Source organism: Zerene cesonia, chromosome 25, assembly GCF_012273895.1.
Source record: "Zerene cesonia ecotype Mississippi chromosome 25, Zerene_cesonia_1.1, whole genome shotgun sequence".
NCBI lineage: Eukaryota > Metazoa > Arthropoda > Insecta > Lepidoptera > Pieridae > Zerene > Zerene cesonia.
The window spans coordinates 4,944,489-4,961,889 of NC_052126.1; the positions used below are offsets into that span (position 1 = coordinate 4,944,489).

At 33.6% G+C, this 17,401-nt stretch overlaps 1 protein-coding gene across 1 annotated transcript; it reads left to right on the plus strand.

Annotated features, from left to right (window-relative positions):
- The first annotated feature begins 5,221 nt into the window (after nt 1-5,221).
- Nucleotides 5,222-13,595, plus strand: LOC119836619 (juvenile hormone epoxide hydrolase-like). Its single transcript, XM_038362001.1, has 7 exons — nt 5,222-5,296; nt 7,625-7,804; nt 9,386-9,634; nt 10,942-11,088; nt 12,114-12,459; nt 12,765-12,996; nt 13,382-13,595. Exons 1-7 carry the CDS (start codon nt 5,222-5,224, stop codon nt 13,593-13,595), a joined length of 1,443 nt encoding a protein of 480 aa, XP_038217929.1.
- Nucleotides 13,596-17,401: the final 3,806 nt, after the last annotated feature.

Here is a 17,401-nt window from a genome sequence, read left to right on the forward strand (position 1 = left end):
CCACCTCATCCAATCTTCAAATTCCATGTTATATTGTCTGGTTGAATTCCACACATAATTATTTCTGGCCACAGCCAGATATGTCCTCGATTTCTACATGAACATTATGTACGGTAAATAGGTCATGCGATTTGCTTATATAGAGATCATTATTGTACTTTATCTACCGTTCATTTCAATTGAGATCAGTTTTTTTACCGACGACCCGAAAAAGGAGTTTCTCTATCGACGGTCTTGGCTTTACCCGATAACTTTGTGGGTTTCAACGGATTGATGTGTTTGTTTTTGTGTTTGATAGGACATTGTAATTTTTTAGTCCCATTTTAGAATTTGGAGTGGTGCTTCCGCCCCATACACGTCGGGGACCTATATTTTGTAGAAAAGACAGAAGAAGATATGTAAAATATATTTTTTTATTATATATTTGACAATATAGATTTTCCAATTACATCTTAGTTTTCGAAATAAAGAACTTTTGAACACAATCCATTACATACTAGCCGCGCCCCAGACCCACTACCATTTAATATAAATTCAATTAATATTTCTAAAACTTAAACCGCCCGCAAATTGTCAGATGTAGACCAAATTTAAAAGGGACGACACGGAAGCCACCAGCTTCTCAGTCCGTTGAATTAAAAACCATTTTTCTTCTTTGACGTTAATAATTAAATACAGTATATTCCACTTAAGAATAAAGCAACCTCTTGTAACAAAACAATTAAATCTCTTCAATGCCATCTATACTAATATTATAAAGCTGAAGAGTTGGTTTGTTTGTTTGAACGCATAATATCAGGAACTACTGGGCCGATTTGAAAAATTCTTTCAGTGTTATATAGCCCATTTATAGAGGAAGGCTATAGGCTATATATATGTACTACGGGCGAAGAACGTATGTACGTTTCATCGTGTTATGTGGATTGGATAGTAGAATAGAGTCGTTAGGCTGTAGCTGAGGGGGTCGCGGACGGATTCTAACAAGCTAGGACATAACCCACGACCTAGTGGCTGTTGGTATCTATGCAAGATTTCCCCACTATAAAAAAAAGGACAGAATATTTAAGACAGAAATTTATCTTTCTAACGATTCTAGAAAGAGAAATTTTTGCCTCGATCAACGTGCGGTCCATATACAAAAAGCAATATGATGATTTTTCCTTGAATTGGCGATAAATCATTTTCAGAGATAAGTTGGTGATACTGTTATACAGAGTAAGGTTCCGTACGTATAAGTGAATGAGCAAATGCATAAAAAGTTCCATCCGATTTATGACTTAGCCAGGCGTTGCTTAACTTGACTTTGATAATTTACTGCAACCCCGTTATTTGCGTGGTACCCAGGTAAAACGTAGTCTGTGTGCTAATGAAGACTATAGTTTATAGATACGATACTGTTTTCGCGTGAAAGAGTAACAAGCATCCATACATACATCCATACGAATGATAATTATGATATTATGATAATAATACATAATTTATGATGTTAGTAACAATCCCACTAATCCATTAGTAGGACTGTTATAGTGGGAACAGAAAATTTTATGAAATTTCTGAAAATTTCAACCGTCCTACTATCACGGTTCATGAGATACAGCCTGATGACAGACAGACGGACAGTGAAGTCCTAGTAATAGGGTCCCGTATAACCCATTGGGTACGGAATCCTAAAAACACGTGCTGTGACGTAAATAAATTCAAAACCGGTTCAGCCTTTGTAAACACGTAAATACAGCGGAAATGCCGCCATTTTTAACCGGAACTGCAATGCGATATGTCATGCCGCGATAAGGCAAGCTCATTGCGATTTAACAGAAAACTGTTATATTTGGTTGTAATTTTAATATAAATTCTTGTTTAGAGGAAAATATAGAATAGTTTACTCGAACAAACGATCTTTAATATTAATTATTATGTTGTGAGTAAGTGAAGCCCCGTGTCCCCTAGTGGGGTAAGGGGCAGAAGATATACGTCTGTTTCACTGGTCGACTTTCTGTATGGACAAATAGGTCAGCCTTCTGTGTCCTGTCAGACCGAGAGATTTTTTTTTGTTACCTGGAATCGAACCCAGGACTCCTCGGTTCTTCTAGCAATGTTGTGGATGGTTCTTATATATTTACGTATACACGGTACATGCGCCAAAACAAATACATTTTTCGTGTGTCTGTCCGCTTGTTCAGTCCGTCTAGTCTCTGGAATAGTTTGACAGATTCTGATAGGACTTTTACTGCCATATAGTTGATGTTTTAAGGAATAATTGAAATTATTTTCTTATCCTTATCCAAATATTCTCACGGGGACACTGCAATAATACTTAGCTATATATTATATAACCTCAAAGGTTTCGCTGTAATAATATTTAAGAATTCATTTCATTCAAAAATCTACATAACGCTGATGTTGGTGTAAGGCTTCTATTCACAAAGAGAGATTTAGTAGCTTTCAATTTTCAAACGATGTTCCCATAAACGAAGGAGGTTCTCAGTTCTCAAATTCAACAAACCCAAAAAAATGCAGTTAATTATTTTGGTTTTGTCTCTTATCGAATGATTCCATTTAAATAAAGATGATTTTTATTATTATTATTATTTATTCCGTGGGTTCTCAAACGATTGTCGTGATTCTTTTTGTGTCTGATAGAAAATTGTTTTCATTTACCTAGTCCCATTTTGATGACCGCCTCCTTGGCACAGTGGTTAACGCGTGAGCGTAGAACCGAGGGGTCCTGGGTTCAATTCCCGGTGGGGACGCGTAAAAAAAAAAATGTGTCGGTTTGGCAGGACACAGAAGGCTGATCACCTACTTGTCCGTAAAGAAAATCGATCAGTGAAACAGATGAACATCATATGCCCCATACCCTAGTAGGGGACACGGGACTTCACTAGTCCCGTTTTAGAATCTGGAATTATATCTCCCGGATACGTTAGTAATCTTCTTTGTAGAGAAGAATAGAAAAAAGTGTATTTAATTTAAATTGAGATCGATATTTACTACTAAAAAAAACGATTACAACACTGTCATATATAAATATCTATTACTAGCAGTTTGCCCCGGCGTCGACGGTGGTACATGTACCATGTCACTCAGCGAAGTTGTAGCTTTCAAACGGTGAAAGAATTTTAAAAATCGGTCCAATAGTTTTTGAGTTTATCCATTACAAACAAAGAAACAAAAATACTTCTTTTCTATTTATTGTAATGTTATTATAAATGTCCTAAAAACCTCTATCAAATTGGAAATAACTGTAATGATAGTGTGCATTATATGAGCTTTAAATAAATAAATACATATTCTTTCTATTTTAAAATATTAGTGAAGATAAAAATAGGAATTTTATAAACTCATATTTTACTCTACTACTCTTAATATCTCCTATTTTATCCCTAGACTGATAACAGCTAGACATACAACAATATAATATTTCATTGTTATTAAAAATAGCGATTTAAATATATTGTTTCAGCATTAACAACACTTCTTAGCGATAAGACCGCCTATTGTGTATATAATATGTATATTCTTTTACTTTTTTTCTTATCATTTGGTGCACAAATATACCTAGTGTTTTTGTTTTGTTTTAATTAAATAATCCTTATTTTATACTTTTATTATTTTGTTGTCATTCTAGTCTTTATTAGCAATACTTTATTGGTCATTCTAGTCTTGTCTTTCAACTTGAAATTAAATGCTTCTCAGTTTATTTATATTATAGCCAATGTAGTGTATCTCACGCCTAACCCACATAACGGTTCTTAGCATTAATCTCGATAATGGATGAAGACTCAATGGATTTGAAGACATTGCGAACCTCGTTCAATTACTATTTCTATTGGTTTTGTTGATGGATTTCATTCAACGCTTACATTTAGGTCGATGTAATGCGTTTGTTGTTTGTCTGTTTGTATGAATGTGATTATGTCAGAACTACTGGGGCAATAAAAAAATTTATATCAGCGTTGGTTACGTGATCCCTTAGTGCTTAAGGCTATTTGTGTATCACGGGCAAAGCCGGAGCGGACCTTTAGTATTTCTATACTTTAGTATCTACCTTTAGGTCTTAGGTCTACCTTTAGGTCCGCTCCGGTACTATCGCCCCGGTTTAATACGTGGTACATATACAGTCTATGTCACTCAGCGTAATTGCTGCTTCATAATGGTGTAAGAATTTTTGAAATCGGTCCAGTCGTTTACGTGTGATGGCGTGACCATGTGTAATAAGGGATTCATTTGTATATATATATAGATGAACGAATGATAAGTGAGTTTTGCATAAAAATATACTAAAATGAAGGTAGCCTTGTAGTATCCAGGCCTATTCTAAAATTGATTGTTTTAATACAGAGTGTAGATCGTCCTATAATATATCAATATTATTTCAATATTATTAACATTTAGCAGATGTGTCTGTCTGTCATTACATGTCCTAGATAATAATAGCAGCAAAATAACTACCTAAGCCCTAACTTCCTATTTCGTGATACCTCATAAGTTAGTACCTAGACGCCATTGAAATGCCTTGAAACGAATGACCTAGAAAACGGTTTTCATCTGAAGCCTAAGTGTACCTCTCACTTCGAGATGAAAGAAGCTGCGAAACACAGCATAATGGCATTATTGTCATGCTTTACTGTTTTCCACTCTGAAGACATTTGAATAACACCTTCAAAACATAATATTATTCACAATTAAGCGTTAATTTACAATTTGTTAATGGCAGGAAATTTTTATTTATGATAAAAAATACAATTTAATTTAAATATATAACTATATTTTTATAGCATCAACAAATAATTATATTATACACGTAAATTGTGCATTCTGTGGTTAGAAAGTAAAAAAAAATCTAGTAATGATAAAAAAAAAATTAAATAAAATACACATATCTGGCAGCAAATAATATTCGAAATTTAAACGTGGCGCGAATTATGTTGCGTATTATTATGTAATGTTTATTAATCTTTTGATGTTCTAAAATTTAAACGACACAATAATCTACGTCGGTCGGATTTGAAACATTCGAATCGAAACAGATTGAATGTTATCTATAAAATTAACGGATATAATAATAAATATGGAATCAATGAACTATTTACATTTGAACACGTAATGTATGTGATAACGTACGAAAAATCAGGATTAATGATATGATATCCGTCTGATAAGTGAAGGTAAATTAGTTCAAATAATATTATTATGGTGTGGTCGTGATATTGGTGTTAAAATGGCTCCCAAGAAAAAGAATAAAGTGAATGTGAAAAATAAGAATGAAAAGATAAAGGAAAAGAGTAATAACTATGTGAGTATATTTTTTTTTTCAAAAACTGTTTTTTTTTGGACTATCCAAGAGCTGAGGCGTTATGAATTATATACATCATAATATATATAGCGTAAAGGTGACTGACTGATTTCATCATCACCCCATATATGTTCCTACTGCTAGGACACAGGCCTCCCATGAGGGTTCAGGCCAGCACGCTGGCCAAGTGCGGGCTGGCAGATGTCGTATGTCGTCGAGCTTTTGATTCTTGGACATACCGGTTTCATCACGTTGTTTTCCTTCACCATTTTAAGCAGTGGTGATGTTATCCACATGTGCAGATAAATTAAAAAATCTATTTATTTCCTGCACGCTCGCCCGGTCTCGAACCCCGACTTGTCAATTTTGAAGTGCTGACTTATTTATTAATTCCAAAATACTGGACCGATCGGGCTGAAGTGTGGCTTATAGCTAGCCATTATAATGTCTACCACTAAGAAATAATTCTAATAAATTCTGCGCCTAAAGGGATGAAATAGGGGATGAAAGTTTGTAACGTGAAATTTTTTTTGACGAACGTGCGAAACTGCGTCGATAGTTAATTATATCATAAATCTTAGTTGGTTTGTTCAAATTAAAATTATTAATATAATATTGTGTATGCTTTGATATAGTTAAAGTTCATCCCATCATAAAGTGTTGTTTACTGATTTGTGAAAATTTTATATTTGTCACTTGCGTTTTGGAACATGTCCTTATAATCCTATCCTATCCTACTAAAATCCTACTTCCTACTAATATTATAAATGCGAAAGTTTGTAAGGATATGTGGGTGTTTGTTACTCTTTCACACAAAAACTACTGAGCCGATTGCAATGAAATTTGGTACAAAGATAGCTGGACAACTAGAATAACGTATAAGCAACTTTTTATAGTGATATTCCTACAGGATACGGACTTACGCGGGTGAAACCGCAGGGTCTAGCTAGTAGACTACAAATTGTGCTGTTAATGCTAGTATTAAAACTGCAAGATTTTATAACTTAAACAATACACTGAGTTAAAAAATAACTAAAATTATTTCGGTTTTTACACCAATTTTATCTTATCGTAATTAGTAAACGCAACCATCTAGATTAATTTAGGAAATTCTCCAGCATATGGATTAATTTTGTAAATTATTTTTAAAATCGCATATAAATAACAACATTAGTAGCGGTTAAGGATGTATTAAAAGAACAATAAATATTATAAGGACATCTCACAACACATTTACCAATTATTAGAATATACATAAAATGAGTGTATATTTTTAGAATATTTAGTTGTGTCAATAATCCTAAACAAATTGTTTTGAAGCAAATTGCTTATAAATCAGGATAATTTGATGTTATGTCTAGTAGTTATCTTCTCCGGTATACTTTTGTTTGGTTGTCATATTATTTCATGCAATTTCAAACATAAATTTCCAAGTTCTTGAGATCTTTTGATATCCTAAAAATTTCTCATTTAACATGTGTATTCTATACACATACAAAATTAACATTTGAAATGTTAATTGCAATGTAATGAGTTTGTGCATCTGAATGTTGGCAACCCCGTGACCTGTATTACCACATGCCTTTAAGATTTTAAGTTTATACTAATTTTTTTAACGTGTATACCTGTGTACGAAATAAATTGATTTTTTTTTTATTTTCATGTTATGATATAACTTTCTTATCAAAGAATTTTCACATCTGCGTTTTTCCCTAACCCATTTGTCCCAACTTGTTCTAAATGAGACCCAAATTAAGACCACGACCCTTAACCCACTCAAGGGTCTTTATGTCAGGATGTTGGGGATTTAACACATCGTTTAATGAAACATACGAGTGCGTTTTTAAGTATGAGCATTTAATTTTGTACAAAGCCATGAAAATAAGCCGTTGGAAGAATATTTCAAAGCGTAAATACTAATTATTTTCTAAACAACCTAACACATTGTATAAAGTATGTAAGTTTATAAGTACAATATTTTTTTTTCTTAATAGAACATCTGGGAAGCGAAGGAGGTTCAATTATAATGTATCCGTTTTGGTTCTGTTACTCCATAACTCCGTTGCTTTTGAACACATTATTATTTGGTCTCATTGTAGAATCAAGAGTGGTGCCTACCTCCTGAGGAATGTCGGTTACCTTTTTAGTAAATAAGATTTGTTTTCTCGCTCATAATTTTAAAATATTAAAGTGACTTAACACTAGTAGTAAAACTAGTAAGTAACTAAGTAGTTAATGTAATAGGAGATTTTAATAAGAGTAGGAAGAAAGTGCACAAAAGCTATTTGATTGTTTAATTTAATTAACAAAATTGTTTTCTCTTTACAGATATGGCTTCTAGTAGTATCTGCAGCAGTAGTGCTACTCGCTGTTCTATCTTTTCGACTGTATATAAAGCTGTCTACGGTACCAGAGTTACCAAAAGTGGACTTGAATGTCTGGTGGGGGCCTAATACTACTAACCCTGATACATCCATCCGAAAATATAGAATACTTTTCTCAGATTCTGTGAGTATTTAAATTATTACGAGAAAAAACAAATAAACTTTAACAATTGGAAGAAAGTGAAAAAGACACAATGAAGTAGTATCAATCCTTATAAAATAACATATTTAGATGTAACCTGTCTGTCTGTCTCTTCAACACGGCTAAAGTAATTAACTCATTTGGATGAAATTTTCCACTAAGATATATTTCTGAACTGGAAAAGGACATGGGATACATTTTATCCTGGTAATCTTAAGGTATCGAGGGAAATGTGGATAGGGATCTCAAGGTATGTGGAAATCTCAGACTGTCCAAATTTTCTTTGATCACTCAGTCGAAGCCGCGGGCGGAGAGCTACCATGTCTTTCTTTCATATCAAAACGTCGCATAATTTTAGACTCTAAGAATAACTTTCCTTTAACAATCCCCGAAAGTTGAACACAACCTTAACAAGTTGGAAGTTTGAAGAGTATTTGTGCGGCATCCTTGTAAACAATACAAGGATGGCCAATTATAACTTACACTTAATTACTATTGTTGAAGAATTGGCCGAAACCTTGTGAAATTATTGTTGTTTGTGCGGAGTATTGATTTAACGCGATCTCAGTTCGGCAATCGTTTTTCCTGTTGACGGATGAATTTAGTAGGTAATTCTTTTAGAAATGAAAGACTCTAGCGTTTTTTAAACCGTCTAAGTAAAAGAAAGGCAATATTTTTATACCCACCAAACTTCATACTGTTAGATAGTGTGACAACAAATATATTATTTATTAGTATGTACTTCGTACTATCCTATCCTACCAATATATAAATGCGAAAGTTTGTAAGGATGTGTGTTTGTTGCTCTTTCACGCAAAAACTACTATACCGATAGCAACGAAATTTTGCACGCACATAGGTAGAAAATTGGAATAACATACAGGCAACTTTTTATCCCGATATTCCTACGGGATACGGGCTTACGCGGGTGAAACCGCGTTTCTAACAATGTAGGCGTATATAATCTCTGAATCTACTAAAACAACTGTAACAGTTATCAATAGAAAGGCACTTCATCTGTGAGTTTCATAGGCTATATTTTATTTTGTCTTATGTAAGTAATTGTAATAAATTGAGGTGAAGTTGCGTGCCCTTTTTTCGGATATGTTCTGTCTTTCGATCCCACGTGGAGAAAAACAAAGAAAGATCTTAGCTTATCATAAAAGACATATCACCCATTTTACATTAAAAAGTAAACAGTAAAACAAGTCAAATACAACGAGTATATATCGTGCAAGAAAAGACAGGGCTAAACTTTAAGGAGTTATTTTAAAGCCACAAGCGTGTCTCCTATTTCAACACATCATCCTATATATAGAATAATATCTCGCAATAAATACAATTAATCACAATTGGTGGTTGTTATTAGTGAATTCCCTACGTTAAAAATAACACCGGTTTTAATTAAGCAACATACATACAAGACAAATATTACAGTAAAAAGCTTTCCCTGATTACACTACGCGAGTTTATCCCAAACCTTTCCTTTGGATCCTGTCCTAGACTACTTCCAATATTGCAAATCTTTCAACCTATGGAAAACAGGATATTCCACAATTCTAGATGCAAGAGAACTTACGTAGAAAGTTCGAGACCTTCCGTCGAGCGACGAGACTAAAGAGTCTCGAAGAAACCGCGGCGTACGGCATCAACTCCTATGTTCTTGCCCAAATTTTTGCACACTGGCAGTTTAAATATAAATACACGGAGCGAGTTCGGTATTTCAATAGGTATGAACACTTCAGAACGAATATACAAGGCTTGGATGTGCATTATGTTCATGTGAAACCGAACGTTGGTAATAATGTTAAGGTGAGTACGAGGTTTTTATATTTTAGGTTGAAGTCATTCTTATTCCTAGTCACTTTATGTCACAGTCGGCAATGGAGCTGGCAGGTCGCCCGATGGTAAGCGCTACCACCGCCCATGAACATTTGGAGAGGCGTAAGGTCAATTGTAGACTTTACGCCTCTACAAATGGATTGCCGACTTTAAATTGGGAAGGGATTAAGGAAGGATTGGCGAGAGGAATAAACAAAGGACTGGGAAGAGCAAAGAAGAGGATATGGGCCTCCGGCTCCCCCACTCACCGAACGAAATACAGCAGAATGCTATTTCACGCCGGTCTTCTGTGGGGGTGTGGTACTTCCCCGGTGCGAGCTGGCCCAATTCCTGTCGAAGCGTGCTCGACTACCACTTACAAGAGATACTTCATTATACATAAGTTAAAATTATGATCATTCGTTAGATTTTCGTTTATATAGTTCTTATTTGTATTTATTGTTTAAAACCTATATTAATTAGTTAACATGTTAGTATTCCTATAATGTGTACTAACTGACTCCTGTCTTTGATCCATAGTTACAAGAAAATAAGGAAGTATGCTTTTAGTTTATTTAATATTATTCTTTACTTTAGAAGAACTTAAAAAGCAGCGATTTTGTTATATGAAGCCTGAATACAATGACGTTAAATTCATTCATCGTTATATATGTACGGAGTGCTATAAGGTCATATATGTATCATAGATGAAGCCGGGGCGAAACGCTAGTTGAAAAATATTTTCAATATTTATATTATTAAAAAAACTTTCTATCTATTTAAGTGCAAATCTATAATCTTAATATAAAATACGTGTTACATTTTTTGTTCGCGATGGACTCCTAAACTAATCAACCGATTTTAATCAAATCTGTACACCATTCACAGTTTTACCAACGTAAAAGATAGGATAGTGTATAATATTTCAATTACGATAAATGACTACACGAGCGGAGCCGGAGCGTGCGGCTAGTATATGTATAATATCATTCAAATAAGACATTAATAATGAAAAAAAAAAAAAATGGTTGCCTGTAAAGTCGGTTTTACGGGCGAAGATTTTACGTGACAACGTCTTTTTTCCAACGCCAAGAACGCGAAAGACAGAGACAGAGACACAAGCACGCGCCGATTCAATGCGCCTAATTCTCTAGTGCTGCGCGCGCGGCGGACCAATCATAGTTCGGTGACTCATCGTAACGTTACCGGGCGTTACACTTTTTCATGAGTGACTCCGAGCCGCAACCTAATTTAAGACGTTGTCACGTCAAAATAAATAATTATCTTTGACTTGTCAGGTACTACCTTTGTTACTCCTGCATGGATTCCCGGGTTCTATCAAAGATTTCTATGAAGTGATTCCCATACTGACTACACCTAGAGTAGGATATGACTTCGTTTTCGAAGTAATTGTACCTAGTCTGCCTGGATTTGCGTTCTCACAGGTAAGGGAGCTAAGAGATAATATATTTTATGAACGAAATGGATGTATGTATGTTTTCGTCACGCATTTTAGTAAATTTAATTGAATTGAATCAGTTTTAAATGAAAGAAGTAAGTAAATAATTATAAACGTTCAGTGGATTTATGATTCAAGCAGTACAATGGCTGAAAGGATTCAATTTATCTCGAAATCTATGCTATGCAATATATAAATGTTGCTATATAATTGTTTTTATACACTACAATAATAACAAAGCTTATTTTCACGCAAATAAGAATTATTTAAATTCGTTTCGGAAATATTTTATAGTTCACAAAGTAATGCATGATGTTTGTGACAGCTGTCATTGGGAGCACATCGAAATTAATTTTATCTCACGACGCCAAATAATTCTCGCATTAACGCAAAATATGGGTGCGATAAATTTATTTACATGTGTCGTTTTCAGGGTTTTTAATTTAAGTACGAAAATGGTTTTGGTACATGCTAAATGACAAAAACTAAAAATTGGTCCTGAGTCATTTTTCAGTTAGGATATAGTTCTTACTTATAGCTATGTTATAATAAGAAAAAGGCTTTGTAAGGATTATCCTATAGAATTTTAAGTATGCAAACTGCAGCTTAATATTATCATCATCATCATCAGCCCATATATTTTCACACACAGACTTCCTATGAGGGTCAGCAATAGTAACCCTCTTATGAGACAGCAGTGTTTAGTATCTACATAATCAGAAGCTATTTTTTCCGGTAGTTGGGACATATTTGGCTGTAACTAACTGATTTTCAGTGATTATAATATCACATACAGTTGAGAATTTAGGAGAAATTAGATCAAAACTTTTACATGTAAATCAATCTATGCTACTTTTTGTTTCTTTACGGACATATAAAATAAGGCCATGTGTCTCATATTTGAAACCAATACGTAATTGCCTATTTTATATTCCTATAATATGCACCATTAGCTATGTTTGTGTACTTCTTATAAAATCAATAAAATCTAATCTATATTCCAACATATAGGGCGCAGTTCGACCTGGTCTCACAGCTTACCAAATGGCTATAGTCCTCAGAAATCTAATGGAGCGAATTGGTATTAAACAATTTTATCTCCAAGCTGGCGACTATGGCCATAACATTGGCTCACATTTGGCCACATTATTCCCGAACCAAGTTCTTGGTTATCACACGAATAATCCAATCAATTTATCTGGTTCTGCGAGTGTGGTTTGGGTGGTTGGTTCCATATGGCCAACGTTGGTGGCCAAGGAATTCGCGGATAGGTTGTATCCCCTGAGGGAGAAATTGGCTTATTATTTGGAGGAGTTTGGGTTTAAACACATACAAGGGACGAAACCGGATACATTGGGTAAGATATTTGGTGATTATGTATAGATTTCTGGTCAATTTAATTAAAAATGTTGTTTTAAATGTGTGGTGAGCATTTGGTATCAAAGGTGAAGAGTTAAGAAAGGATAAATTGTGTTAAACTTGCCCAAACCATTATTCCATAAATAAATGATTTAAAACACATTATTTTTCATTATGGTTTAGAGTTTAGAACTAGAACAGAATATCAGATGATTTACAAAGTAAAAATTTGATATATTAAATCAAGAATTCAACATAAAATGCTTAGAATATAATTGTATACATAAATGATTTTCTTACCAGGTGTCGCACTCCAAGACTCTCCTCTAGGCCTAGCAGCCTACATAATAGACAGAATCCTGCTCTTCACCGATCCAGCAAATAAGTATAAAGAAGATGGCGGACTTCCATCGTTCAATTCAACAGACCTCATTGATAATGTTATGTTATACTGGAGTACGGGAAGTATTACAACAGCATTGAGATTCTTTAAAGAGATGTATTTGAATAATGAGATGGAAGATAAATTGGCGAGGTATTGTACCAATTGATATCCTACTTCCTCCCTACTTCCTACTATCCTACTAATATTATAAATGCGGAAGTTTGTAAGGATGTGTGTGTGTGTGTTGCCTTTTCACGCAAAAACTACTCAACCGATTACAATGAAATTTTGTACGTAGACAGTTGATATCTTGATAATTTGAAAATTTTTTATCTTTTGATATATGGAGATTGTTTTAAGGCATTTACAAGATTTCTTAAAATTGTATGTTTTCTCCAATGTATGTATGTCACAACAATATTTCATATATGATAAGACAATATTGTTTGTTTTTAATTCTTTATATCTTTAATTTAATTTTTTTCAATATAAGTCCTTCTTAATTCTTCATGCATTTCAATTTTGTTATTTCTAGAATATCAACAACAGTACCCACATGGGGTCTTCGCGCTAAACATGAACTAACTCACTCCCCCGATTTTGTTCTTCGTTGGAAATTCCCAAATCTCGTTGGAACAACTAATTTGGACGATGGTGGACATTATTTAGCGTTTGAGAAACCAGAAGTATTAAGTAACGATGTTTTTAGAGCGGTGAAAAGATTTTTGGAATTGAAAAAAAATAAATAGATGACAGTAAATTGTGTTTAATTTGAGACATTATCTATACTAATATTATAACGCTGAAGAGTTTGTTTGTTTGTTTTTTTGTTTGCTTGAACGCACTAATCTCAGACTCTACTAGTCCGATTTGAAAAGATCTTTCAGTGTTAGATAGACAATTGACAGACATGTACCACGGGCGAAGCCTGGGCGGACCGTTACTAATATATATTGACGTGAAATCCTGATTAAGATGGATGATCACGAGTTCACGGTTCATAACACAGACAGACAGCGATATCTTAGTATCACGCAGATAACATAATAACAATAGTAGTAACAGGGTCTCTTTTTACCTAAAAAAACGTGAACTATCTAAATTCAGTAAAAAATTCTATCCATATTAAGCCAAAAAACCACTTTACCAGGAATAACGCAAGAATTCTGAGAAAAAACAAAATTAAACCGTAACCACATTGCCTTAATATCGTTATAAAAAACCGTAAAAACTCAAAATGCAATAAGACGCGACGATTTAAAATCGATTTAAAAATCTTAAAACAGGGAGATAACTCAATGAAACAGGAGTCAGCGGTATTTAACTTAGTTACGTTTCGAATCACGGCGCAAGGTTTACAGAAGTGCCTGCTTTGTACTATAGATAGATAGAATTTAAAGGTTAACTGGAATATACAATTATATAAGAAAGTCGTCTCGTATGTTAATAGTACGATTTGAAACTCAAGAACGGCTGAATGGATTTTTATGTCTTCCTGCTTTTATAATAAGTGTCTACCCGAGCGGATACTGGAGAGCGGCTGGTATGGTTAGTATTTTATTCAATTTTTTTTAATGATCGCCGATGTCTCTAGGAGTGGGGCTCGATTCTAAAATGGGAAATGGGAGCAATTGCTTGAAACGCAAAAAGTATCACGGTAATCGGTTGAAAATTCACTGAATTATAGAGTAACAAACCAAAAAAGCAGTCTTTTTAACCACCTTCTTTCGGTAAGTCGGTTAAAAAAAATAAATAATAATTTATTGAACAAATTATAAATCACATAGAACATGAAACCCAGACTCCTAATATAGCTTTCGCTGTGTTTCAGGAGACTGTGTCTTCCCGATACAGTACATAAAAGTTCCATTTAGACACAATAAAATAAATGAAGATGTATTTTGACATTACCAATACAATAAACGCAGCAGAAAGTTTTGAATTACACGAATTACTTGGGAATGGTTCTTGCAAGGGTTCAAAACGCTGTTGTTTAAACAAGTAGAAATTAGATATACATACATTAACTACTTATGACTCTAATAGTAAATCCATATAAAAACTAGGAAATACTATAACTAGTATTTTCTTGTGTTTGATTTTACGTGAGTATTATACATTTAAAAATTAAAAACTTTTTAACGGATTTTAAACGCGATTTATTCATTATATTATTAACCCGACGTTTCGAACACTTTACAGCGAGCGTGGTCACGGGGAGACTGACAGTCTATAGTCAGTAATATAATGAATAAATCGCGTTTAAAATCCGTTAAAAAGTTTTTAATTTCTAAATACTATAACTACTTGTAAAGAAACCGCACGATTTTACGTTCGTAGATATAATTAATGAAATTTGTGCGCATACCACAAATTATATAAACTTCATTTATAATAAGGCAAACAGATGCAGTATGGAAAATTCGAAACACAAGAAAGTAATGAATATTATAACAAAGAAACACTCGAGTTTCTCGCAAAATCTTCTTGTAATTGATCCGCGGTGTTTTTTTAAACTACTTTGTAAGGGAAATCACTTCTTTGTCCACGAATTTGAATTGTAAAGTGACATCAGAAAGAATGTCTCCTCCAATGGTTTTTATATAACGTAAATAATGAGAAATTGTTAGATGCTTTTAGTTGCAAAATATTCATTTGCAAATAAAAGCGTCAACTTAAAGGTTGGAATATTCTCCTATTATTCTTATTTAATCATCATCAGCCCATATATGTTCCCACTGCTGGGACACAGGCCTCCTATGAGGGATCGGGCTATAATCCACCACGCTGGCCAAGTGCGGGTTGGCAGATGTCACATGTCGTCGAACTTTTTGATTCTCGGACATGCCGGTTTCCTCGCGATTATTTAATATCCTTCCTTATTCCTAACTATCACGCTGTATGTCAACCACTGCTGCAAACTTTCTGTTTCCATAGCATTGTAGTAGTAGCTTGCATACCTAGTAGTCACAATGATATTATTTAAGGCTATATTAATTGATTGTTACTAACATAATGAGTCGGAGATACTTGAAATTAAATAAGAATAAAATAAAATACTACACAGATTAAAATAAAGTTGCTTTCTCTATTCCTATGTCCTTATGTATGCTTAAAACTTTAAAACTACGCAACGGATTTCGATGGGGTTTTCTTTTCAATAGATAGAGTGATTCAAGAGAAAGGTTAATATGTATAATAATATCTATCACTACTCCGAATTAACGCGTGCGAAGCCGTGGGTAAAAGCTATTTATACTATAAATGTGAACGTAATTCGGTTTGTCTGTCTATCGCTGTCTTAAACACTATACCGTTAGTTATGAACTTTGGTATGGAGATATTCTGAGACCCGTGAAAAAAATAGGGTAGTTTTAAATTTACAGGATTGGGAAATATGTGCGATTGTATATTATTAATTTGACTTCACGGTCGAAACCGCGGGCAGAATACTAGCCAGATAATATGAAATAATCAGCACCTCTTTTTTATTTTCATATAGTTAAAAAAAAAACAATAAATAATTGTGACGAAAAAGAAACTAAATTCCAAATTTACTCGGAATCTTCGATCCCCTATATGCTACATAATCTCAATAAATTTGACCGTTTGAGTGAGAGATAACTGCAGAAACTGAGTTAATAACATAAAGAAAAAACTCCATCTTCCTATATACATTTCATTAAAATAATTTATATATTCCATCTTATTTCAACATAAATAAAATTCCGTTACCTCAATTTTTTCATCCCCATCTTAATTATGCAATGAAGTCAAAGCCTTAATTAGTGAAAACCAGGCAGGGAAATAAACGTAAAAATATAAAACACGGTTTTCCCATGAAAAGTTGAGCGCTATGCAAGAAAAGTTTGTCGGGGATAACGCTGGTTGTAAAGAAATAGAAATCAACTGGACTCTCGTTTTACCAACTCTTCTAGACATTTCTGGAACTTTTGTACTATTTAAAATATTTGTGTATAAATATTTATATCTTAGACTACGTTTATTCGTGTTAATTTAAGTCGAGAATCGTATTTATTTAAAGTTAAAAGTCTATTTATGAAAGTTAACATTATAGTGAATACTTGTAATTTAATTATCTGTGCCAATAATTAGCTATTCATATATTTTCAAAAATCAAAGAGTACAGGCTAATATATAATTTCTGAACTTATCTTACTTACTTACTTCGATTTTTTAGTTAAAACCTAATAGATCAACATCTTATATATAAAAATCAATTGCTATTCGTTAGTCCCGCTAAAACTCGAGAACTGCTGAACGGATTTATCTCATCTTGGTCTTCAAATATCCGTGTAGGTCTAGGGAAGGTTTAAAAGGTCACAACAATGGGGAAAATATGTCAAAACAATATTCTATTGCGTTGCGAAGTTCACCGGGACAGCTAGTATACAATAAAAACAATTTAAAGATTCCTTTCAGAATATGCAAAAACACAGGGGAAGCTAATAATAATAGCGTATTAAAAGAAGAGGCAATATATACGCATTTTCTGTTACAGTCTCTAATAATCCTTATAATATATCTAGATTCC

Coding starts and splice junctions, on each gene's coding strand:
- LOC119836619 (XM_038362001.1), top strand. CDS start 5,222: ATGGCTCCCAAGAAAAAGAATAAAGTGAATGTGAAAAATAAGAATGAA. Junction 5,297..7,624: donor AGGAAAAGAGTAATAACTAT/GTGAGTATATTT, acceptor TTCTCTTTACAG/ATATGGCTTCTAGTAGTATC. Junction 11,089..12,113: donor CTGGATTTGCGTTCTCACAG/GTAAGGGAGCTA, acceptor TCCAACATATAG/GGCGCAGTTCGACCTGGTCT.